We start from the raw sequence: 26252 nt of genomic DNA on the forward strand, positions 1-26252 counted from the left end.
TCAGGAATGTGTTTGAAATATTTCTGGGAACCTCCTCCAGTGTGATCTCTCTAAGTTCAAAAAGAAACATTCAAAGGGGAGTCTTAAAGAGAAAAAGGAATTTATTGAATGCCACTGCGCTTTTATTTTTGCAGTAACACCATTTACAACAAACGTGTCTTTATAGAAGAGACACATTTGCAGTCAGGGTCTCAGCAGACTGAAGCATGTTTCAAAGTTTCCATATCTGGTTCAGCCTGCTCCTTGTCTCATTGTTCTGTCCTGTCATCCCAACATTGTACTAACCTTCATCATTGTCATGATTCATGTAATGACTGTTCTCAGTGTAGGCCTGATTTGCACTAAGTGTTTTCTGTCCTGCTAATGATAATAAGCTGTTAGTTTGACCCTGAATGCTTTCCAGAAACAATTGAGTTTGTGTTAGCGTTCATGACAGATCAGGGCAGAGACTTTATCATGAATATAGAACTACAAGAAAACTGGAACTTTTTTAAGTTTAAGTTAAGTTTCTCTTAGTGGAATTACAAAGTCAATATAAAGCTTTGATTCAAGCAAAAATGCAAAGTAGTGCGTTTGGTGTATCAGTACGATTAAAATTATTCCAACACAAGCAAGAAATGTGCGTAATGCCATGTTCGGAGAGCATCCAGTATCTCCCTAAAGTCCTGTCATTTGAGCTTGTGAGCCAAACTCCATTTAAAAAACAAGCATTTTAAGAGTCATTTGCGTGACATTTTACAGACTGACCCTACACATTTTCTACACAACTGTGCCATGACAGTTATTTCAGCATCCTTTCTACTTTGTAAAACAGTGAAATCTGTCTATTGTGGGGTCATAGCACTGTAGAAAGCCAAACTTCAGCTGACGTGTAACCTATTAGATGGTCAAACTTAAGTAAAGCAACGCCATTATTAGTTTAGTTCATGATTTGAACACAGCTCAAAGTAGCTAGTCCAGGATCTCTCACCCCCGGCCAAGAAAAGGTTTCTGCATGAAGCTCCCTTTAATCCCTGGCTTCTTGTAATTATCACCTGATGTAAACCAGTGTTAAGGAAGTATGTACGTGTTTTGTGTCTGTTCTCTGAAGGTTCATTTTAACCCTCTCAGGCCGATTGTAGTGCTGGGTTTTGTCTTGTTTGGTATCAGGCAGCACAGTCAAACCAACAGCTACACTCTCACCTGTCAGCTGGGGTTCAGCAGGTCAGGAGGATCATGCCTGGCAGCTGAATATGCCGCTTCTGCACCCATCACAGGCAAGAACATATTCTGTCCTGATGTCTGATCCCGCTGGTCTCAGCTGCAGCTTTAACACACACTCACACTCAGTCACATCATCCTGTGTAACCTCAACATTATCACCGTCGCCAACTAAAACCTGTCTTGTTAACATCTCATACTTAAACTGAGAACCAGTAAAAGTGTCTTGTAATATTTACAGCTCTTATGTATTGTACTAATGAAATCATGAAGGCTGTAGAAAGACAATGTATGCCTTTTTTCTCATGTATTGTGATAACTTGTCTGGTACGTTGTAAAAGGAGGTCTGCACAGAGTGTGTGGGGGGGGGGGGATTATGTGGCAGTGTCAACTGTGAGGAGGTCAAATGTTTAACCCATCAGTTTCTGACTGACCGGTCCATGAAGCTGCCTTTTGAATCTGACACTCAGGACACACTGCCTGTATTCTGAACCTCACTCTGCTCCTGTAGACTTTGGTTTGCCCAGATATAAAGGGATTAAATGTACTTTACAAATAAAATGGGTCTTGTCTTTTTTTTTGTTGGTGGAGTCCAGAGAGAGAAGCTTAAAGTTAACTACTGCTCCATATCAAGAACGGGATATCAGCAACAAGCTGATTCCATTTAAATAAATGTTGTGAATGATATATGACTGAAGTGACCATGTCTTTAAAAACTGAATGATGCACCGTGGGGATATAATGCAGGCAAAAAAAAGGTCCAATGTCCATGCAAAGGTTTAGCATCTCTTATGGTTTAATGCAAGGGTTCCCAAACTCTTCAGCCCGCGACCCCGAAAAATGTAGGTGCCAAAGACTTGCGACCCTGTCCCTCAAAGTGATTTAATGTGGCTTCATTTAGCTTCAAAATTAGCCTACCATATGAGCATGTGGCTGTTTCCTGTGCCCTTTTGAATTAATCTGCTGCTACTGATGCTTTTGATAATTAACTGTTTGCTAACCCTAAACTTAGGAGTCATCTGAAAAAAAAAGGCAGAAAACTCATTACACTTTATATTTTCAAGGTTTTATTTCAAGTTTAGCTACTATTTTTGTTGATATTATTTACTATAATGGGTAAATGTACTATTTTTTGATCAATTACAAAAAACAACGTTCTGGAAGACATCTCACGACCCCCCATTTGTGTCTCGCAACCCTGCAGGGGGTCCCGACCATAGACAGTATAAAATCTGTTTCTGAAGCACTCTTTTGAGAACAATCAGCGGCAGCAGCCATATTGCCTCTGTTGACGATTGTGACGTAAAGAGGCGGGCTTTGAGCCTCCAAGCCAACAACTACAGTGTTCCTGCCTGTCAATCAAGTCAGCTGTGCCTCTCATTGGAAGACTTGTAATCTAAATATCTTTGAAATTGCCATGTTAGAAAAAAAAATTCACCCCCGTACAGTGTGTGCCGATCGAGAAATGAGCTATCCAGACTACACTCGTCTTTTTTTCCAGGCTGTAAACATGTTTATTTCTGCTGTAAAGATAATCTTTTTTGAATTGGTGTGTATGTGGTTTCCGGTACTTCTGGAGCCAGCCTCAAGCGGATCCTCAATGAACTGCAGTTTTTAGCACTACCGCATTGGACTCATATTTTTAGACCGGAGGTTGCCGCTTGGTCCCGACCCACACTGGTTTATTGGATGGCAAGCAAGCAAACAACAGACAAACAATCATGGCCCCTGCTGCCTCTCTTGTGCTGGTAAAAAAAAAAACATAGGCCTGCCTGTGTGCATACTGGCCTTCTGTCTCCTACCTACCTAAATAAACTCAGGTGCCTACTGTTATTAATTACGAAACAAACAAAATAAATACTAAATATTCAAAAAATCTAAATATACTAAACAAATGACTAGCAAAAATATATCCCCCCTCTAAAGCCTAAAGTGACATCCCCAATGCACTAGCCTGTTTTCAGGTAATGATCACCTATTTCTGTATGATCTTGTTTTCTCTAATGTATTTACCTGGTACTGCTTGTTTCTTTGTTTGTCTACCCCTAATTAATGTTGGTATGAATGTGAGGTGTGTGTGAAGTGATCAATGTTCAGGGGCGGGTTGGATCTCAATGTTGTTTTTGTTAATGTGTTTTTTAACATCAGTCACAGAACTCTGTTCCTACTGTTTAGTGTCACAGAACCTACTCTGTACTTGTCTGTGCATAAAAAACCCAATAAAGAAACTTTGGAATAAAAAATATATATCCCCCACATCTATCTTAAATTAACCATAAAAAGGAAACTAATATTACTTATTATTTGTAAACTAAATAAACAACTAAATACAAAAATAAACAAATAGCTCCTAAAGGACCAAACTGTGTGAGGGACTGAGAGAAATGCAGTCTGCAGCTGTACCATAGACTGTATAAATAAGAGCTGTACCCATTCTCCACTAGTTCTACTGTGGTAACGCACTGCGCGCTCCCGCGAAGAGCGCGCAGTGCGTTACCATTACGCCGCGTTGACGTCACAGACATGCGGCGCGGCCATGTCCACGAAGCAGGAGCAGGATCCTGCAGGACTACTATCGGTCATTTCTGAGCTTTCAGGCTGAAGTTACAGCTGTTATTAGATTGTGACCCCCCTCACTGACTGTCACATGTTCACTCGCGTTAATGTGTAACTCCTGCATGAAGTGAAAACACGACTTAGATGTTGAAATCACTCACATCAGAGCGGTACAGAACACACTGCAGGGAAGTGAGTTGTTGAATCCACATAATTTAAAGTCAGAGTTCAGGTGAGCACATAGACTGTGTCAAAGTATGGCAGCACTGCGAGCAGCGAAGCAGGCTCTGAGGAAGGACATCAAGCGGCGGGTCGCTGCGCTGAGTGAGGAGGAGAAACTCCGGCAGTCTCTGGTTGTTTCACAGAAGGTAAGAAAACAGTCTGTCAGCAAAAACTCAAATAACTCTCTGACAGAGGGGTCCACATCACCTTTGGACTGTCGGCTTTACCAACTATGAGCAGATCACTCATCAACGCAGGGTAGCTTCATGTTTCCTTTCCTCACTTTAACATTATTGTGAAGTTCTCCTCAGGTAAATGAATCAACCTTTCTACTTCCTGCACAGGAGCGAGGATAGGGGCTGTGTTAGTGTTCTTTTTATTTAAATCATGTAGCACACGGTAGCACAGCATGTTTTCTTTTGTTGGTACATTTAATTGTACTAAAATACAAAACATATATACCATCATATGACAGGTGTGGAGGACATGGATCAGTCAAAAGTAAAGTCCAGCAAACTGTCCTTCTGAAATATAATAAATACCTACTGTGACTGTTTGGATATTTTTCATGTGAAGTTCATTAAATAATCTGTACATCTGTGCACCTCATTGGACGAACAGACCTCCAAGAAGGCTGACTTACAGTTTTACCCTCAGTCACACTCTAACGTTATTTAATTTATGTGTTAGAACTGATCAGCAGCTGCCTGTGTCTGTGCTCATCACACCTGGATTGGTAGCTCATTCAGTGTTTGTCATATACACTGATCATGACCAGCTCATTCACCAGCTCATGAATCAGCCACATGCACAGTTTATTCAGCTTTGACACCTAAATGCACCCCCGGGGGATTGCTAAAGTTCATCTTAGTCTTATATCATAGTATTGAAATACTAAATATTAAAAAACAACTTTAGTCGTTACTGCACGTCCAGTCAAGCTTGGATGGCTTGCATAATTTATATTATTTTTTCTGATTTAACCCAAAGACTGGTACTGCTGCAGCTGGAGTTCATCAACCTACTGTTACAGAATCCTTTGCAAAGTGTGTGACCTACATGTCCTCTTCAAAACAAGCCCAGGATTTGAATAAACCGTGGCCTATTGCATGTCCAAAGCTATGATTTCAGATTGTGGAAGAAGCTGGATTTCTTCACCTGATGAAAAAGGCAGTACCACAATACACTGTTTCAGTAAGAAGCTACATCACCTCAAATAAAATCTTAACCATGCACTAAAAGGTATGAGTGTTGAGGAGCAGCTGGCGGAGGGTTGAGACTGGCACTGGTGGTTGATGAGAACCCTTAATGAGCTTTACAGTCCACTCCATCTCTTCAGGCTGGAAACTGAAGTCTTACTGTCTCGAGACTCTTTATTTTCCAGAAGATCACATGGCAGAGCATATCACAGAAACGATGGAAAACATGCTCCTGGACTGGAACAGAAAGAAAGAGTCTGTGTGGAACATACAACGTTATTAAGAAGACTTTGAAACATTTCCCTGTTTGGTTTTCTTGTTTTGGTCACAGTTTAAATTTGGCCATTTCCAAAGACCTCAAGATCCTGAGGTCGGAGTCTGCGATCAGAGCATGCCCACAAAGAAGCAGGCCGAGTTACAACCCTGAGCATTCACTGATACATGATGTGATCACCAGGTGGGGATCCACATTGGAAATACCAGGTTCTTGGAGCCATCTGTGGGGTGCTAGCACCTGGCATCTTATGCCTAAAGAGAGTGACAGTCCTGGAGGATGTACAACAACTGCTTTGCCCTCTCCATGATTTCACTGACCTCCTGGCCTCAGAGAGACAAGTCAAACTTTCCCCCCTGAGGCCAGTTTTGGAGCGTGCTAGCAGTGAGATGCTTCAAGATCAAGAGGAAGACAGCACCCTCACCAAACAGATGAAACATGTAATTAAAGAAGATGAGTAGTTGGAATATACAAAGGAAATGAAGAATGTGCTGAACATATCCAGTTATATGGTCCCCAGCCTCAAGGGAAGCTTTGCTTAGATTGTGTACGACACAGTTGAGGCCTGCAGTGATTAAGCCACTGCTCTCACAGCACAAGAACTTACACACATCCTCCAGCAGCAATGGCACAGAGCTCATACTCCACCACTATCAAAAGGAAAGAGAAGAGCCTCTCCGGGTTGATTCAGAAAATCACCACAGCAGGGAAGAGCAGGTCAGCAGCAGCCTCAGAGAGTGCACTGCCATCAACACAAGACAAACTTCATTCTGAGGTGAAACTGGATCTGTCTCTTCCTGCAATGAGTGCTGGAGTGGACCCACTGGCTTAGTGGAGGACACGTGGAAGAATCCCTATGACAAGTATGCTTTCACTGAGGGTGTTCAGTAATAGTGGCAGTATCCTGTCTCCTCAGTGTTCAAGACTAAGCACAGATGTTGTGAACCCTTCTGCACTTTAATATGAACTTAAAGAGCCCTAAACCAGACAAGCTCTGCTGCCTTTAATCCCTTGTTTTGTTCAGAAGGGAATACATATCTATGTTTACTGTTAGAGTATTATTTATCTTTCAAAAGGCATACTGTGCGGCAAACCAGAGGAAGCTGCCCCTCCAATCTAACACAGAGGGCAGTACCACAAACTCAGGCTGGGGGAGGTGATAGAGGGAATCTACCTCCCAGTGCAGGTGTTTCAGCCAGTGGGCACATGGGGCTGGACTCACCTGCAGCCCATCAAGTAATCACAGCAGAGGTTACTGAAGGAGCTCCTCCACTGCATGGGATGGGGATTCTCAGCAGAAGTTCATGCAGCAGGGTAAACCAATGGTCACTATAATAACTACCAGTTGTGCTTTGTCTATTATTCATACAGTCTATTTATACTCTCTCTCTCTCTCTCTCTCTCTCTCTCTCTCTCTCTCTCTCTCTCTCTCTCTCTCTCTCTCTCTCTCTCTCTCTCTCTCTCTCTCTTAATCTCCTCCATCCCTCGTTCCAACCCCAACTACTACTGCTAGGTGTAATGCTCATGGTGGATTAAGATGAGATCAGAGTCCTGTCTGTAAGAGGGGACTGGATCTTACCCAGTCTTGATGTTGGGTCTTTGTTATTCAATATAACATAATAGAGTATGGACCTGCTATGTCTGTAAAAGCATCTTGATATACTGTTGCTGTGATTTTGGCGCTATGCAAATAAAGATTGATTGATATGAAACAGACTCAGCCTGCTTTCTAAGGAGATGGAGCATCTTCTCTGTCATCAGACTCTCTCAGGTCTGTGTAGATTTTATTAATGCACTATGCATGAGCTGTTTCTCTTCCCATTACAGGTCAGCCTAATCCCTTATACCTTAATTGTTGTTAGCTTGTAGGACTGTAATGTCATCACCTGGTTCTTGTTGCCTCAAAATGTTAGTTCAAGGCTTTCTGCTAGTAAGCTCTTCACTCAAGAGCTTAGAAGATGCTGCTGGTGTCCACTATAAAAGTCTATATTCTCTCTCTCTCTATATATATATATATAATAGAATATTATTATTTTTCATAATGACTTCTTCTTCAATGTTCTACAAATAACCCTTTTCATTTTCTCTCCTTCTGTTTTCTCTCCCAGTTGTTCAAACACCCTAAGTATGTGTCCTGTCAGCGGATTGCAGTTTTTCTCAGCATGCACGATGAAGTGCGCACCGAGGAAATCATCAAAGATGTGTTTAAATGGGGCAAAAGCTGCTTCATTCCCAGATATGAGAGCAGCAGCAATCACATGGACATGCTGCAGCTCAGGAGTGTGGATGACATGAAGACGCTGCCTCTGACATCCTGGAACATCCAACAGCCTGCATACGAAGACCACAGCAGGGAGGAGGCTCTGTCTGCAGGTGAGACTGAAGGTTGCTGCTCCTCTGTTACTTTGTCTCTCCTGCTCAAAAAAATATCCAGACATTGAAGTTCTGATTTAAAAAGTTGAATCTAAACTTTCTCTCTGTGTGAAAACGTCATTAGATTAGCACTTTATGGTCAGAATTGATCTATCAATCTACCTACCTACCTACCTATCTATGGTAAAAGTAGACATTCTCAAGACATTCTTCATCACTCTCTGCTCTGATCCTCCAGGGGGTGTGGACCTCATTCTTATGCCTGGTCTGGGTTTTGACCGGTCTGGGAATCGTCTGGGACGAGGCAAGGGTTTTTACGACACGTACCTGGAGCGCTGCATCAAACACCCTAAAGGAAAGCCCTTCACCATCGCCCTGGCCTTCAAAGAGCAGCTGTGTCCGGAGATCCCTGTGGACGCCAACGACGTGCTCATAGACGAGATCCTGCATGAGGAACAGGAGTAGCTCTTCATCATCAGAGGTGGTCCATGAACTCAAATCTACCTTTACTGTGTTTACCTGCCAAAGTCAGCAAATGTTTAACCTGACCTCGACACTAACAGACTGCCTCACAGTTACAGATATTTTGATCTGATATAGCAGAAAGAACTCAGGTGGATCTACTAATACCAAAGGTGTGTTAAGACCAAAAGAGCATGGTGTGATTAAATGCAGGACACCTGTCCTGCCCATACATGAGGTCATGTCATTTGCGTTTGAGTTAATGTTTTACAACTTAACTCAAAATTTGAATCGATGATTAACCCAGCCTCCGTTCACTAAACAAATGCGTGCTTATCTCTTCTTATCTAGAGACTTCTAAAAAACATGAATTCACTTTATTTCTGAAGCTGGATCATGTTATTTTTCAGCATCCTTTCAGCCTGTTTGTCATTAAATTACAGTGACATCTCTTTATTAGCATTAAAATTCAGTGACACCTGTTTACTGTCATTAAATCAAGTATGAGTAAAGCTACAAATTCAATGCTTGAAGTATTATTTTTCATTAAAGGTGCTTTAATCAGGGTTTTTTTTTCTTCTTTTGTCATGCTGATATACAATCAGCTGAGAACAGGCAGGCTTTTTGCTAAATAGTTTTAATTAACCTTTTGGAATCTGATGAGTGGCAGTCCCCCTGTCACCTCCGTAGAACAGATTTCAAGTTCTAAATGTATATGACATAATGTTATTTACAGGCTGCAAGCATGAAGAAAAGGCTTTGAGTTGCTAGAATCCCGCACACTGTCCAAACAAGTTTGCCTGATGAAGGCCTAGGCCACTTTTCCACATAAACGTCTGATAATCATCTCAAATAATAAAAATCTGACAAACCCTACGGTAAAATAAACCTTTGTAAGAAGTTTAACTCGTGATCATATGATCAACTTATTATTTGACAGAGAGATTCATAACTGTTCAGAGGAGCACTGTTCCTAAGAAACTGTAAACCTCTGCCATCTTGTGGCCAAAGTGAAAAGATGTAGCTGGTCAGCTGAACGTGTTGTTGAAGGAAGTTTTTTTTTTATCTTTAACTCTGTGTAAACATCTGCACCTCCATCATCAGAGCAGCACTGTGAGCAAATACAGACACAGACACATCAGGGATAAAGGCTGCTTGCTAGTCAACTTTAACCTAAGCCCTCTCTCAAGTTGGCAGGTTCTCCTGACTATGCTCATGACCAGTGACTTGTAACTCATACAACCTCATTTCAAAAAAACTGAAATATCCCTTTAAAATAACTGATGGCTCAGATGTGCAAGAATAAAACTCAGGGTTATCAAAGTGGAGTTTTTATTGATTTTTCAACACATACATCATTTCAGTGAAGTTTATAGAAAATACATTTGCATTAGTGCAGAACACGTTATTGCATTGATCTTTAATTTAATAAAGTGTTTTATTAGAGCTGACTTCATACACCAATTATTTGTTTAACTCAAGGAAACAGCATTTATTTTATCATCTTTCTCTCTCTTCATCTCCCTCTATCCCTCCTTCCAACCTCAACTCAGCAGATGTGTGTCTAACATGAGTCTGGTCCTGCTGGAGGTTTCTGCCTGTTAAAGGAAGTTTGTCCTTGCCACTGTAACTTGCTAAATACTGCAAAGTGCTCTGCTCATGGTGGATTAACATGAGATCAGACTGAGTCCTGTCTGTAAGATGGGACTGGATGTTATCTTGTCTTGATGTTAATAATACAGTAGAATGTGATTTGGCACTATATAAATAAAGTTTGATTGATTCATACCCAAGCCATTAGTGAACATCCAACTTGTTGCAATCATGTTGAAATTAAGCCGTGCAAAGCACACCACAGTTTAAAGTTTGAAGTTCAATGTAACACATGAATCATGTCATTGATTTGTGATTGATTTAACTGTTTTACTTCATGCAAAAAAAGCTTATATTAACATTGATATCAACATTATTTACACCTGGTAATAAAATGAGTGGCCTAAATAAAAACACAGAAAATACAGCGCTCCAAAAACACCATGCCCAAGGAAATGCAAGTGGAACCAAACTTAATCTTAGCTTTCTTGTTTTAATCAAATTAAAGGATTAAAGCATTTAACCCCTTAAGTTGGCACAAAATTCAAGTGTTGACCCACTGATCTTGCACTTGCTCAAAATGAACATAAGTTGTTTTCCCTCTGCTGAGCAAGTCTGAAGAATAAACTGTGGTAAGGATAGCAGGTTAGAGTTAAGACTTAGTGGTGCAGAATGTAGTGAGTGATCATAGAAACAGTGAGCAGCATCTTTGCTTTCACTTGTGCTTTAGATAAACGGAGATAAACTACAGTCAGGTTGACCGGCTCATGTTGCCTGTGCTAATTGAGAAAGTAATCATACTTTCTCTGTAAAAACAATTATGACCACACTAAATGTAAATCTGAGGTTATCAAATCATGTTTAAGGCCACAAGGACAGAGTGCAGAGCCTGAAGAGCTGCCACTCACACAGACAGAGAATAAACCATTGATAACAACAGTTTAAACATCAGAGCATACAACAACATGAAGAACCATTAAGATGCTGGTAAGATTATATATGAGTTTCCATGTGTTTCTGTAGTTGAATGATTCATTCTTAGCTGTCTACAGTATGTTTAGTGTGTGAGTGTGTGAGTGTGTGAGTGTGTGTGCATGTGTGTGCATGTGTGTGCATGTGTGTGTGTAAGAGCTGCAGCCATACACTGCTACCTACTAAGCAGAAGTGAGAGGTATGGTCCTTGGTTGTAACAAGTGATCCAGTGTGGTATTAAATAAACTATAAAAACTTCATAATCATAGTGACAATATGAGTTTAAAAAGCATAATGAAGAAACATATAAGTGGAAGCCAACCTCCTCAGAAAAGGAAGGTACAAAATTATTGCTTAATTTGTTTATTTTTGATGTTTGTATTTTAAGATCGTTTCCTTGTTAGATAACTAAACTCTATGGTAATTTATTGTTCCCAAGCCAAAGTTCCTTTCAGTGGAAAGACAGATACCACAGAACATCAGTGACAGTGATCATAATTATGTTGAAAAATCACTATTGAAATAAATGAATATTATACATATATACTGTATATATGGCAGTGACATTTTTACACATATACAAAGGGCTGGGCGATAATTTGATAACAATAATTATTGTGATATAATTTTTCTCAAAATAAAAATAACTAATGTTTGATAAAATTTTGATATTTAAACCTGCAATTACACCCAAACCACTGGAAAGTGAGGGGGCGCTAATGAGCCTCAGGCGCTAGGTGCCACCCAACATTGAACAGAAGAAGAAGACGACATTGAACAGCCAATCATGTCGCAGGGTGAGAGGTAGGCGGGTTTAAAACAAGTGGCAACCTCCGGTCTAAAAATATGAGTCCAGTGAGGAAGTGCTAAAAACTGCAGTTCATCGAGGATCTGCTTGAGGCTGGCTCCGGAAGTACCGGAAACCACATACAGAAGACGATCTTTACAGCAGAAATAAACATGTTTACTGCCTGGTACAAAAAAGAAGTGTAGTCTGGATAGCTCATTTCTCCATCGGCACACACTGTACGGGGGATGAATTTTTTTCTAACGCAGCAATTTTGAAGATATTGAGATTACAAGTCTTCCAATGAGAGGCACAGCTGACTGCAGGAACACTGCAGTTGTTGGCTAGGTGGCTCAAAGCCCGCCTCTTTACGTCACAATCACTCGACAGCAGCAATATGGCTGCCCACGACGATTGGCCTCAAAACAGCACTTCAGAAACAGATGGGTGACGTCACGGATCCTACGTCCATATTTTATACAGTCTATGGTTTAAAGGCGTTTGGAGCAGAATGTAAACACAGCGGGAACGAGCGACAGCAACACTGAAGAAAAAGTAAAACCTAGTACAACTGAACAACCATGCATTCACTGTACTGTGGGAACAATATCACTCTGCCCATAACCTTTAGTGACCTTACAGTGGAGTGCACTACTCAAAACAATACTCATACAATAAGTATTAAATATGCATATCAAATGAGAGATTCAAGAAGCCTATCAGAGCATTAAATCCAAATACAAGCTAACAGACCGTCTTCAACTTTCACTCAGGAGCAAAAATCTGACTTTAAATTTCAATGGTGATGATTTGATATTAATCGTGATAATTATCGATATTGACTGATATGAAATATTTCATCATGATAACATCTTTTTTAATATCGCCCAGCTCTACATATACATATGTATTTAATATATGTGCTTATTAAGTTTTCATTTGGTTACTCCTTCTTCAAGAAACAGTTGAAATGTTACATAAAGACTTTATCCGACTGTGAGAACTCAGCAGGTAAAAGTCAGAAGTTTGACCATGAGTGAGTGAGCAGGTTGATGATATTTACAGTGTGAGCGGCTCAATCTGAGTGTGTAAAGAAGCTGCTTCATCCTCTTGTTCTGGTCACCAGCATGCTCTTTTCTTCTCTGTTGGTTAACTGTGAATATGTCTATTTGTGTGTAGCACTGCACTTTCCTCATGCTACAAGACATGAGAGAATAAAAACTTTGGAAAATTTAGAGGAAAGCTGTCTTCATATTTTCAAGTAATTTTCAGGAGTGCATATGTGAAAGGGCTTCAGAGGCACTCAAAAGAAGGTAACTGAATTGATTTTCATAACAGAAAATGAAACAGAAACAAGGATAGCAGGTAATGAAGAAACATCCCATTCCTTCACCCCAAGAGAAAATACAAGCTCTGAACAAGAACAATCACAGTATATATCCAGTGTGGGTAAACATGTGTCATCAAATAATGCTATGGATACGTTCTTCTCATTGGCTCGGTTCTGGGACTTTACACATAAACAGTTGGATTGCTGTGTTACTTTCACAGTCACTCACAGTGTTGGTCACATTGCAGAGCACGTTTTAGTAGAGCTGGTCTCTGCGTTAGCTTTCTGCCTCACAGTCTCTGAAAATACAAAATAAACAGACATAACACATCTGCACACTGCTACAACACACATCCACTACCTCACAGTCTGTCTTATTCAGAACATGAGAATGCACAGATAAAGTCTGAGTCAGAGATTCTAAGGTAAAAATGTGAGAAAAGAAACAGGGTCTGTGACGTCTATGTGTTAGACATCGAATGTGTGGAATCAATCAAAATGCAAAAAACACAAACTGTGATGAGAGTAGACTTTTCTTTCAAATATAGCAGATTGTGTTATTTTGCCATTTTGAGCACATTTAGTATACGGCCCATCCTCATGTTACTATTGACTGCCACTACCTCATAACCTCAGTCACTATCTCAGGTTTGTATCAATCAGTTTCAGAAGTATTGAGTAGGGTTGCAGAGGGGTGGAAAATTTCCGGTAAATTTCCATGGGAAATTAAGCTGGGGAATTTTGGAAATATTCCAAATTGGAAACTTCCCATGGGAATTTATGTGAATTTATGTGAATTGAGGGTAATTTAATGGAAAGGTATCATATCCAAGCATAAATATTTGTTTTGTTATAAGCAGACATCCATCCAAAATAACAAAATTAAAACAGATTTATTAAAGCAGAACTTTATCAAGTGTTAAATATTCTATTGAACAATCAATTATTTCATTGAAGAACAAAAACATGAATGTTGAGTGAAATATTACTCATCCCCCCCGACCTAACCCATTCAAAAATTAACAAAAATGCAATCCCATTCAAAATGTTAATTAAAGAGCATCTTCCCTCAAGCTTCTCAAGCCTAGCCTCTGCAGGATTCTAGAAATCATGTGTGCATGTGATAGAGGAATGCACAGTGCATGTAGGGGGCATGGTCTCAATAGCCCTGCAGTAATCAGTGTGCTATGTGCATGTGATAGAGGAATAGCATAGATATTCAACTGTACTTACATGAAATCTGGTTGTTTTAGTCAAAATATATTTCCCGCAACTATATTTAAGTTCCCTATTAAGAGCCAACCTTCAAGTTAGTCAATTCCTGGTTTATTCCAATAAATTTCAGTTAATTCCCATGGAAAGTTTCCCGGAATTTTGCAACCCTAGCATTGAGTAAGAACTGCAGTCGTCCAAACTCACTCAGTCAAAGCTGAGGAAGCACTGACTCATACTGTATTCAGAACCAGCTGCAGTCTAATACATTATATATATAATACTGTAATACAGCTCAGCCTCCAACAACGGATCAGGGAGAATCCAATATTTATTGCTAGGCAACTGAAATAATACTGAGTGGGGAAGATTGTGTCACATCACAGGAGCTCTGTTAAACTGATGGTTGATAACATAAAAACACAACCCACAGTGAGGATCCATGTGCTCACCTGCCAAGTCTGTCCGTGAGATTTCCACCAGCCCCTCGTAGAGGCCTTTGATGGGGTTCTCCCCTGCCACCACCACTCCATGAAACCAGATCAACAGCATCCTGTGACCGTGCTCTTTGAAGCTTTTCATACCTGGAGATTCAACCAAGAATTAAAATACACATCCATATGTATCCAAAGTCCAACTCAAAGTGGGTGAAACTGAAAACTGAGCAAGCGGTACTGCAACCTGCAGTCCCAAGATCAAGAGGGTTCATTTCAGGGATGGATTACACAACCAAACTGAAGGTAGCCCTCTGATCATCTGAAGCTACATCACAGCTCTGAACACAGAACCTGATTTTTCCTCATACATAACCTGAAAAACACACTTTTGCACAGCTCCAAAGCTGGCTCAGTCCTGGGTGTCTTTGAGGGGAGGTGAGTGGAAATATCAGGTCAGCTGTTCATTACATTTATATAATTTTAGGCTAATCTATAGACACCCTCAGAGGACATGCATCCATACATTTTATTTGCTCTGTTTCCATGACAACAAGCACATTCTAGTTGCTTTGTTGAGATTTTGACTTACCGTCAGATGATCATAATTCCTGTCCCTAGAGTTGTGACAGCACAAAAGAAACACAGAAATAGGCTTAGCCCACCTGGTTAGCGTGGGTAACAGCAGCATGTCTTAGTGTGGCTCATGATTAACCCTTCATTTGTTTTCTTGGTCGCAAGAAAGTTATTTGAAGAAATTTACCTCAAAAAAAACAACAGACTTGCATGGACAAATGGAGTGAATAAAATCTACATTTAATTCACTCCATTTTTGTACTCTGCATGTCCACTAAGGGCTTATGTACCAATCCACTCCTTGCACTAAATAAACAATAATGAAAACCTGGACAGACATAAGAGGTGTATCCATCTTCAATCTGCAGAGTTAGTAAACAGAATAATAATAACAAGGTTTTATGCAACTTAAACAGATCTTCCCGTTCAGTCACAAGTTTAAAAGCAGTCTTCCAGAGTCCAGTCCAGCTCACCTGTCCACTGATGTTCTATAGCTCGTATCTGTGCATCACTGAACTCCCAGTGCTGTGCCAGAATCTTCCATTCACCACGGCAGAGGTGCTTGGTGGCCAGGCTCCACAGGACTGAGCGGATGTGCTGAGTCTCTGACTGGTGGTCCTGCTTGAAGCTCAGATTTCTCCCCACCCAGGAGTCCTGCCCGCTGCCCATTTGATCCTGAAGATCACAGAAGATGCTTATTTTCAAACATTGAGTACAAACAAGTTTGCACATTTACTGTGGTGAACACAAATTATTAAATAACAATTTAAACCAGCAAAGCTCTGTTTGAAGTTACTTTCAGATGTATAAGAAAACTTGCATTGCTAGAAGATACAAACATTATCTGTTGAAAAGTAAAGTGAATCGTGTTGATGTAATCAGTAAGGCAAAAAAACAGCATGGCTGTGGTTGCCTTGTTGAAACAGGAAGGAGGAGCTCTATAGCAGGATTGATTGAAGCCCAAATCTGCAGTAGCAAATAAGTATGTGTGGGTTACCCATCTCTTATTAATAAATGCTGTTTATTGCTTTGGCTAAAATAGTATCTTCTTTACCTTTAGCATTCATTTTTGTATTTCTTTGTTTGTGTATTTCTCTTAGTTCTTATTCTTATTTCAGTTACGTCTGTTAATTTTGATTGTTGAAAAAACCCAACAACATGGAAACAATAGAAATAAAAAGAAAACAAGTTCCTTTGAGTTTAAATACAGACAAATACAAATTACATTGTCTGTACCTTTGCCTGTTTAAATCGGCATCACCAAGTTGCTATTGGCTAATAACTGACATACCAATCAGACATCAAGATCAAGACCCAGAAGCAGTCTTTTAAATAAGAAATTAATGTGAATTATAAAAAAGTATGAGTTTCTAGAAAATAATGTTATTTTGAATCATTTTAAAGAAAGGGATTTGAGGTGAGTCACAGCCGGCACAGACGCAATGAGAGTGAACTCACTTTCTCCCATTTATAAAAACGGTCTGCTTTGATGATCATGTCCACCAGGATGACGTGGTTTCCTCTTGCTGCCACATCCAGACATGTTTTACCCTGCTGTGTATATCATACAGAGATTACAACCATACAAACATGTCAGCGGATACACTTTACTAGACTATGAAACAGTCATGTCAATCTGATATTATTAAAACAAGAAAGAACTTAACTTACACTGGCATTAATCAGTTTACTAAAGTGTGCATTAATCTAAAGCCATACTCTAATCCAAACACTGAGTGTTGGGTGACAGTGTGTGCTGTGTGGCACCTTGTCAGTCAGATTGAGGTTAACACCAGAGATAAGCATCATCTCAGCCAGGTCCTGCCAGCCATGCTCTGCTGCTATGTGTAGAGCCGTCTGCTGTCTCTGTGAAACACATGACAGAATATGATGAAAGTAATACTCTGCTGTAACAGTCACGTATTTTTTACTTTTCTTAAATTAAATGTTGGCACAAAGAGGTAGTTTCTTTATTTGATGTATTTATAAAGGGACCATGTACAATATGAACATAAATGTAACCATTCAATGCATTGTACCAGAGTTAGCTTGAAGCTAATTTACATCTGCACTCCCTCTTTTTGAGTCTAATGCGGACTGGTGCTGCTGCAGAGGCTCATACTCACGCTGTCATTGATGTCCAGGTCACAGTCAGCATCGATCAGCAGCCGAACAACCTCTGTGTGATTGTTGAACACAGCGAGGTGCAGAGGCGTGTTGTGTTGCTGTTTCAAACAAAACAGTTCATTAGAAACATTTCATGTTACGTGTGTGGGATTCTTAGAAGTAGATGCCCCATCTACAGAGAGATGGATGTTAGCAGCCAGGTGATCAGCATAAAGTGTGTGGCCAATAAAAGTCATCCACATGCCTTTTCTTTTCTGTAATGATGCATTAATTATACATGTTATGCTTTATTGCTTATTGTGTCTAGATATGTAAAGATCATGTGAGTTAGTTGTGAAATTAAAATCAGACTTACACTGTTTATAGCATTGACATATATTCTTGCCTCCAGCAGCAGATGGGCCTCTCTGTCGAAGCCATGCTGGGCCACATAATGCAGAGCGGTCATACTCGTCTGCAGACAACAGAAAACAAGGATTTACATTATTCAGAGATGTTTTATCTGCTATCTTTTCCAAATAACTCATGACTAGATGAAGAAACTGTACATTGGTTTGAGCGTTGATGTCACAGCCGGACTCATACAGCAGTTTGATACATTCCCAGTGACCTCCTTCAGCTGCCTGGTGCAAAGCTGTGAGACCGTCCTGAAACACAGCAGGTACAGTTCAGTCAGGAGCTCTCCACACTGCGTCCAGACCTTGTGTCTAAAAGATGTTTTGTTAAATAAATTTACAGGAAAATACTAAAACCAGACCAACGCTCATTTAAGGGTCAAATATCAAAACATCATCATAATGTTCTGTATGGCTGTCAGGTAGTGTGGATGTTAAGTATTTATGTTTTCTATGTGTGAAATCTAAATCAGGAAGGATTACATAATCAAGATATAATGATTTCTCTTTCATGTGAGCCATTGCATTTATTGCAAAATATTAGGGCAAGGGCACTCCAATTATGAAAAGCGTCCGTCATTGCTCTGTAGCCCCACAAAAAAATAAGATAAGATAAGATATTACTTTATTAAAATACATTTATGAACAGAACACAGTCCAGAACCTTCACTCACAAGGTTTCTTTCATCGACGTCCACTCCAGTCTCAATGAGCTTCTGCAGGACCTCTGTGTGCCCAAACTTGGCTGCTAGATGTGTGGCAGTGTTCTCTTCCTGAAGTCCAGACACAACAACACATCACAACCAGAGACTGCTTCCTCTCTGTACAGAATATCCACCAACACAAGCAGGAGGGGATGTTAGTATGCACTGATTTGAACAGTGTCTTTAAACACTGATCTGATGCTGAAGTTGCATTTGTAGTAAAAATTATAACAGAAACCATTAAAATACAGCCTGATTTTATCAGGTCAAATGATGTATGTGATATTCACACCACGATTTGTTTTCACTTGTGATAGTGGGTGTTTCTCTCCTGGCTTGGTGCCCATCGGTGAAACAGAAGTGACTGAAACCTGCGTCATTTCCTGCAGGGTCGACTCCAGTGATGATTGCAAAAAGATTAAACTGTATAAAACCAGATGAATAAATGTCACTACCCCACAGCTGTTATATCACTTCTATCAGTTAGGTTAAAGGTTCAGCATTATGTTCATTTTATAAACGATTGTCTCCTTTTTTGTAAAACATACATTAAGTAGGGCATCCATTACATTACATTGTGAATTAAAAACCTTCCAGCACAGCTGCAGGTTACCACTGGTTAAGGGGACAGTATATAACCCTCGATCTAAATAAGTTCACTTCAGGTTCCTGAAGGTTCCATAGCCATGACCAAAACGTCAGACTACAGGACTCAAAAAGAAACATAAAAAGCTGTTTTCTGTGTGTGCAGGACACTGCCATCACTGAGACTGAACTGTGTGTTTATCAGAAGCATCTTTTCATTCAGTACTGAAGCTCAGAGTGATCTGCCAGATCTATACATTTCAAATTCTTACTTAGATTTCTTTATAATAGTCTATTAGCAAAACTGTGGAACCAATGTTAAATGTGGTTGTAACTTGTTGGTATCTTCTGCTTGATTTTTTACTATTTAAATGCATTTTTGTCCATGAACTAATTCATGAAAAAAAACAACAGTTAACATGTTTGAACAATACATTTAATCTGTCCTCCCTAAGATGAACCAGTCATATCAGATATCATCTTGTTTTCATTTATCAACACTTTGATATATGAATACCATTCTTCAAACACATTCATGTTATAATAAGACATTTCCATAATGGCTAAAAAATTACAAAAAAGAGTCTCCTCATTAAAAAAAGGAAAGAGGAGAAAATAATTGCGAATTAAATAAAAATGAACTCCTACTCAAGTTTATCTGAGAGATGACTTCAGTGGTGATTATTTCCTCCATAGGAAGTGTTGACCATGTGGCACTGAGCAGCAGTGATTAAATATTGACTCTGTGCCAGCTGTGTGAGGTGGTAATAGTATCCTAGCTGTAAGTGTTTAAAGACAGGATTTAAAGACAGAACACATCCTGTTTTATGCGGAGTGTTTAAGTGCTGATGGCTTAAAATTCAATCACTCGGCTTCAGAAGGCTGAAATGATGGATGTGTTATTTAACCCATGTAAGCCTTGGCCAAGGTGTGTTCATGGCAACCCAACAAATACAGTGCAACACTTCAGATGCTTAGGATTTGAAACGTTTACACTTTGTGCACAATAACCCATTGTGTACATTTGTTTGCTTTAGCCTTATTCATTGTACGTGTTTGTGTGCATCTGTGTGTGATCACCTTGTCCTTCAGAGCATGCGTGCAACCCATCCCGATCAAAAACTCTGACACTTCAATCTGCCCGTGTTCAGCAGCAAGGTGAAGAGCCGTCTTTCCTGACTGAGACATCAGCAGGTTAATGAAACACACAGCTTTTGAATTACAGCTTATGTCGATTTACCTACATGTGTTAAGATGTTGTTAATATTCTGATCATCAAGACAACATGTTCAAAAAGATATGCAGAGAAAAGTAAGATTCAGACTTGTATACATTGTCAACTCTGTCCAGACGGACATCTTCCAGGTCCTCCATGATAAACTCCAGGACATTGATGTGGCCTCGCTGAGCAGCGCAGTGCAGCATGCTGAGACCATCCTTACACACACACACACACACACACACACACACACACACACACGCACACACGCAAACTGAGTGAGTCAGTCAAACTGTAACCTTTCCATTTGAGTGTGTATTTATGATGAAATGAAGCAGAACTCACTTTGTTTGTACAATTGAGCTTTGCTCCATAGGACACCAGAACCTGCAGGATCTTAAGGTGACCAAACCAGGAAGCCAGCAGCAGAGCATTCATCCCAAACTGTGCAAGAACATTTCAGAGTTATATGACACTGAACTACTCCTACTGGTACTATCCGTCTCAACACCATCATCTCTCTATCTCTCTTATTCTCCTCTAGCCCTCGTTCCAACCCCAACTCAGTCAAGCAGATGTGTGTCTAACATGAGTCTGGTCCTGCTGGAGGTTTCTGCCTGTTAAAGGAAGTTTGTCCATGCCGCTGTAACTTGCTAAATACTGCGAGGTGAAATGTAGCTCTAGCGAAAATTCAGACAGGAAGACCATAAAGCAATCACAGAAGTTGTTTAACTCTCCTCTCCCTCATTCAATAGGTCACCCGCTTCCAGCTGCATGCACCAGAGCTGTCATTGGCTAATCAGCAGCGGCGTCATCCAATAGCTCAGTGGCACGCCCTTATCATCAGCCTATCTACACTCTGCTGTCTTTTTAAATGTGTCTCTCTCTCCTGCTGTTCCTTCTTGCATTGATGGTGCACACCCCTCCATCCCCCCCATCTCCACCTGGTCTCTGCAAGTCTTCATTTCCTTGGATCATCAACCACCACCACCAGGAGTCTGGACTCTAGGGGGATTTCTTCAGCTGCCAAATTCACACATCCTACGCTCATAACATTATCCCCATAGAGTTCTTACACCAAATATTTCTACCAAGTTCCATCAATCATTCAGTTGTAATAAATAACCTTAATATTCAAATTGTGTCTCTCCTGATTGAAATGCTCATAGTTGATAACATTTATGAGATAAGACTGGGTCCTGTCTTAAGAGGGGACTGGATCTTATCCTGTCTTGATGTTGGGTCTTTGTTAATAATTTAACATAGAGTTTGGACTAGACCTGCTATGTTTGTAAAAACATCTTTAGATAACATTTGTTGTGATTTGGCGTGATACAAATAAAGATTGATTGATTGGTATATTCTACATATATAAAGTGATACTGGAGAAACTTCCATCTTCTAACTTCCCTCTCTACAGGGAACCAGTTAAGATCCTCTAATTTGTTGCTCTTCACTGTGCCCCAGTTGAGACAGATATAGGAAATAATGGACATGGAATAATCTTCAAAAAGAGGTCAACATTAATATCACTGAACAAATGTAAGATTATTATAAAGAGTGTTGTGCCAGAGGCATGTGGTTGTTTTCCTTAAAGGGTGCCGTGTATTTGAATATCTTTTAGAAATGTTGACTGTTGTGATTTCTCCATGTTGTGTTATTTCTTTAATGTTTGGAGCTCTGTGAGGCGGCTATCTCGGCCAGGTCTCTCTTTACAAATAGATTTTTAATCTCATTGGGACTGGTTAAATAAAAGGTTAAGTAAAATGAAAAACACATACAGAGTCCTTCTCATCAACTTCTGTGTCATGTTCCAGGAGGAGGCGGAGAGCCTGTTCGTTCCCTGCTCCTGCTGCCCAGTGCAGAGCTTTCCGGTCAACCTGTGCAGAGACAGGCAGAGAGGTACATGACCAAGTACACCTCAAAGAGCGTGGACAACTGAGACTGAGACAAACTGAAGGATAGCTCAAGTTACTCATCAACAGTTGCCACAGGATAGTATGATTTACCATTATTCATGTTATGCACTTTCCTGAAATAACATGTTCAATATCTGTTTTTAAACACAAGGCAGAACGGTCTATAGAATAACAAAGAGACAATAAACAGACACAAACATGTGAAGGGCAGAGTTTCAGGTGAGTCTTTTTCTCAAATGATGAATGGATAAAAATAAGAATGAAGAGAAGGTAGAGACATAAAGCTTACTTTGCTCTTGGCCTTGACGTCTACACCCTTCCTGATCAGTTCCTGTAGTTTCTCTGAGTCGTTTCTCTTTGCAGCATCGTGGAGCTCCTTTTCTGACACCAGCACTACCAGGAGGGATGGACAAACATTTTCAGGTGTGTACTGATGCCAGCTAAAGGCATCCATAAAAATGTAAGCCCACTGACTTCTAGTAACCTCAACATCAGTGGCCATTGTAGTGTTCTTTATATAACACATTGTGGATACCTAATTGATGGAAAAGTTAGATGTGCTGACTTTGACTGTGACAATTATTATCATCACTGTGATCACGTAGCATCAATATACAAAATATGGGGGACCAAATATGCAGAAATAAATCGTTTAATGAGGCAAGAGAAAAACAAAAACATACTTCAAAATCAAAATCTAACAAACTCCACAAGGAACACCAGAGAACAGGAGGAAGGACACAGGGAAGATTCACAGAGGCCCAATCTCAATGTCCACCCTCAAGCACTCACTGACTTTGAGGCGCGTTCCCACTAAGTCAGTGAGGGCTTAGGGCTGTCCCACTGTCACAGACCTTTTGAGTCCTTTATGCCCCCTTTCCGTAAGTGGGCATTTGTGCAGCCTTAGCGTAAGGGAATTACCCAGAGTTCAAAGCATTCCCTAGGGAAGCCCACGGCCATGAAAGGGTAAACAAATGCTGTAACATGAAATTAATAAAAAGGGTGACAGTAAAAAAGAAGCATGAAAGTTGAAATGAAATTTACAGGTAAAAAAGTCTGCCTGTAAGTATAAATATAGAAAACAGCCTTAATCTATTCATCTTCACATATATGTGCAGACTATAATTTCTATATTTATAATTATATAGCCTATTTATATTTTTATAATTATATAGCCTATTTATATATTTTAAATTGTGCTGTTAAGCAGTCTGTACTGTCAGTGCCTGGATCACATGACAGTCAGTCACCCCTTAAGCGCCTTGAATTTGAGGAAAGTCAAAATTGTGCAATATAAATTCCTAATATCACTAAGGTGAGCTGGTGACGCCATGCAGGTCACGTGAGAAGTCTCAAAGTGCTGTCCCATTCCAGTTCTACAGTTTGAGCCCTTACAGCCTCCTGCCCTTAATCACTTTCCAGCTGACGTCAATTAAGTCAAGAAGGGCTCAGGGCTCAGGGCTCAGGGCTCAGGGCTCAGGGCTCAGGGCTCAGGGCTCAGGGCTCAGGGCTCAGGGCTCAGGGCTCAGGGCTCAGGGCTCAGGGAGGACATTGAGATTGGGCCAAAAAGACTCAATGAGCCAGAGAGGTGGATAGAGAAACTAAATACACACAGGGGAATAAGCAACAGGTGTGGAAACAGGACCCAGGTGAAACTAATTAGGGTAATCAAGATGGAGGGAACACTCAAGAGCAGGAAGTAAAATTAAACCAGACACACAGGGAGCAAGAACTACAAAATAAAACAGGAGACACAACAGACTAGAAACACAACGCTGGACCCTTGTTTGGTCTCTGTGATACAACAAAGACTTGAGAGTATATTTAAAGTGTTCTGAGATAACTTTGATTGTTATTCTGCTCTACATAATGCATACAAATAAAACATGATTACTGATTGATTGATTGATTGATTGATTGATTGATTGATTGATTGATTGGTTGATTGATTGAGTGAGTGAGTGAGTGAGTGAGTGAGTGAGTGAGTGAGTGAGTGAGTGAGTGAGTGAGTGAGTGATTGAGTGAGTGAGTGAGTGAGTGATTGAGTGAGTGATTGAGTTATTGAGTGACAGACATGCTCTTGATAATGAACCCAGCCGGACACTTCAAAGTAGTTGTCATATGTTCATGAATAATGAGTCTGTGACAGACACGCATATGATGTCCTTCAATTCCACGACCTTTCAGTCACATTAACTCAACCTTATGTTGAGTCTCTGCTAAATGTCTCTTAAACATGGAGGGACTTTTTTAAAGGAGGTATTTCGTTGAGCTACTCAAAAACAGTCCCGAAGAAAAATGTTCGTATGGACATGTATTAATATTGTGTGTAAAACATGAAACATTGCACAGTAACGTTTCTGTCCATGGTCCTATTAAAACCACATAGTATAGAGCTGGAATAGCGTCTGAATCAGGTTTGTACTGTGCTTCACACGGACATCCTGCTGCTGACAGATGTGAACACAGCTGCTGTCTGACAGTACTCACAGATTTCATCCTCTGACACCAGGTCGTCCTCCATCTTTTAAAGACTCCTCGCTGCTCTCTCTCTCATTGTTGTAGGATGATTTAATTCCCAGTGAAGGATTGCAGGCTGGACTCCAAGACACACAGCTGTGTCTATGATATCCAGACGCTAAATCGCCAAGCTCAAATATTATATTGAAAAGGATGTGCTTCCGGTTTTTACCTTCAAAATAAAATAGTCTTCTAATAGTTTTTTAGTCAATCTTTTAACTACATTTTAAAAAGTATCTTAAAGCTGTTGTTTGTAGTAATGGTGTAAAAAACGTTGCTTTTTTTCTGCTGGGTTTGGAGAAAAGGTCATAATACCCATCGGTACTCATCGGTAAGTGGAGTAATGTGAGACTATTGCAAAATCTCTCGTTTTCCAATGTCTTTGTATCAAGCAATGCTAGTATTTCCCTCTTTCCAGTTATGATGGACCAATCATAGCTAATCTCCAATCCTCTGTCCTGATTGGTTAAGGGGGCCGCTTTAGGTAAGCTATTTGCCGTACCAATTGTAGGCATAGACGGTTGATCTCCACTCCAAACCAGTGACACCTTACAGACTGAGTCTGATGAAAGATGGGACACATATGATATCTCTAAGGTTATCTGTCAACATCATGCACCATTAGAATGAAATGGTTTTTCATCAATATTCATTAGCTATGTTTTTAGAAGTGTTATATTTACATATTTTTTAATAGATTGCGTAACTTTTAAAAAAAGATCTCCTCTGAGCAAGCCATAGAAATAATAAACCATGCTGTCACAGATAAACTATTGTTTATTCCAGTCATGTCTCTCTTTCTTTCTTAATATATTTATTGAAACATTTTTGAATACTATATGAAGCCCCTGAGGTCCCTTGGCGTGATCATTTGTATCTTGTGCACACAAGATAATTGTCTTGAGGAAAAAAAATGACTAACTTGTGTGAATGCAGCAGTCAGTCATCTCTCAATCAGGATGTTGGGAGTTCGATCTCAGGTCCTGCTGTCCCAAGTGCCGAAGTGTCCATGGGCAAGCCACTTAACCCCAAACTGCAGTGAATGGGATTAGTTAATACTCATGGACGCTTCACATAGCCGTCTCTGCCATTAGTGTATTAATATGGTGTGAATGGGTGAGTGTCACAAATGATGTAAGAAGCACTTGAAGAGGTAAGAAGACAAGAGAAAGCACTAGATAAATAGTCCATTTACTATCCATCAACTGTGTTTAATGTATTGTCATTAGCAGCATGCTTGGACTGGTGTTTTGTGTGTAACGTAGGTGCCCTCTGCCAGGCAGACTTGAGGGGTCAACACAACTATGATCATATTTAATAATGAAAGGCTAGTTATCCATGTGGTATTTTTGACATAACCTCAGAATTTAATATTAATCACTTCTGTGTTTTGGTTGATCACTCCATGCTTTGATCGCTAGATTATAGCTTCATTAATCGACTGTTTAGCATTACTATCCCACAGTCAGCTGAGTTATTGTAAGCAGTAGCTTACTTCTACTACAAAGGTGGCTGTAAGAGACCTGATATGCCTTTGTATATTATATTGTATATATATCTTGATATAAGATAAAGATAAAAAGGTTGAAACTG

At 40.1% G+C, this 26252-nt stretch overlaps 3 protein-coding genes across 5 annotated transcripts in view; 2 read left to right on the forward strand and 1 right to left on the reverse strand.

Moving 5' to 3' along the window:
* The window catches only part of cd81a (CD81 molecule a), a 36257-nt gene extending 34496 nt beyond the window's left edge, over positions 1 to 1761 (forward strand). The window contains exon 8 of the mRNA XM_034680235.1: positions 1 to 1761. This exon is cut by the window's left edge and continues 888 nt beyond it. The gene's annotated coding sequence lies outside the window, so the exon portion shown is untranslated.
* A 1944-nt stretch (positions 1762 to 3705) lies between these two features.
* Positions 3706 to 9609, forward strand: mthfs (5,10-methenyltetrahydrofolate synthetase (5-formyltetrahydrofolate cyclo-ligase)). Of its 2 annotated transcripts, none has more exons than XM_034680239.1 (3): positions 3706 to 4124; positions 7560 to 7824; positions 8063 to 9609. In XM_034680239.1, exons 1-3 carry the CDS (start codon positions 4014 to 4016, stop codon positions 8287 to 8289), a joined length of 603 nt encoding a protein of 200 aa, XP_034536130.1. In that variant the 5' UTR covers positions 3706 to 4013; the 3' UTR covers positions 8290 to 9609. The 2 variants fall into 2 exon arrangements, with proteins under 2 accessions (XP_034536130.1, XP_034536131.1); XM_034680240.1 differs by lacking the exon at positions 3706 to 4124 and adding an exon at positions 6633 to 6765.
* On the reverse strand, positions 9602 to 24784 carry ankdd1a (ankyrin repeat and death domain containing 1A). Of its 2 annotated transcripts, none has more exons than XM_034680225.1 (15): positions 24630 to 24784; positions 22429 to 22532; positions 22002 to 22100; positions 20566 to 20664; positions 20334 to 20438; positions 20082 to 20180; positions 18387 to 18485; positions 17866 to 17964; positions 17673 to 17771; positions 17317 to 17415; positions 16958 to 17056; positions 16649 to 16744; positions 15664 to 15865; positions 14633 to 14764; positions 9602 to 13267 (listed from the first exon to the last, which is right to left on the reverse strand). In XM_034680225.1, the coding sequence occupies exons 1-15, from the start codon at positions 24661 to 24663 to the stop codon at positions 13206 to 13208; spliced, it is 1527 nt and encodes a 508-aa protein (XP_034536116.1). In that variant the 5' UTR covers positions 24664 to 24784; the 3' UTR covers positions 9602 to 13205. The 2 variants fall into 2 exon arrangements, with proteins under 2 accessions (XP_034536116.1, XP_034536117.1); XM_034680226.1 differs by having other exon boundaries at positions 16649 to 16741; positions 24630 to 24778.
* Positions 24785 to 26252: the final 1468 nt, after the last annotated feature.

This window comes from Notolabrus celidotus, chromosome 3, assembly GCF_009762535.1.
Source record: "Notolabrus celidotus isolate fNotCel1 chromosome 3, fNotCel1.pri, whole genome shotgun sequence".
In the NCBI taxonomy this organism is placed as follows: domain Eukaryota; kingdom Metazoa; phylum Chordata; class Actinopteri; order Labriformes; family Labridae; genus Notolabrus; species Notolabrus celidotus.

Coding starts and splice junctions, on each gene's coding strand:
- mthfs (XM_034680239.1), top strand. CDS start 4,014: ATGGCAGCACTGCGAGCAGCGAAGCAGGCTCTGAGGAAGGACATCAAG. Junction 4,125..7,559: donor CTCTGGTTGTTTCACAGAAG/GTAAGAAAACAG, acceptor TTTCTCTCCCAG/TTGTTCAAACACCCTAAGTA. Junction 7,825..8,062: donor GGAGGAGGCTCTGTCTGCAG/GTGAGACTGAAG, acceptor CTGATCCTCCAG/GGGGTGTGGACCTCATTCTT.
- ankdd1a (XM_034680225.1), bottom strand. CDS start 24,663: ATGGAGGACGACCTGGTGTCAGAGGATGAAATCT. Junction 22,533..24,629: donor GGTGTCAGAGGATGAAATCT/GTGAGTACTGTC, acceptor CCCTCCTGGTAG/TGCTGGTGTCAGAAAAGGAG. Junction 22,101..22,428: donor ACGTCAAGGCCAAGAGCAAA/GTAAGCTTTATG, acceptor GTCTCTGCACAG/GTTGACCGGAAAGCTCTGCA.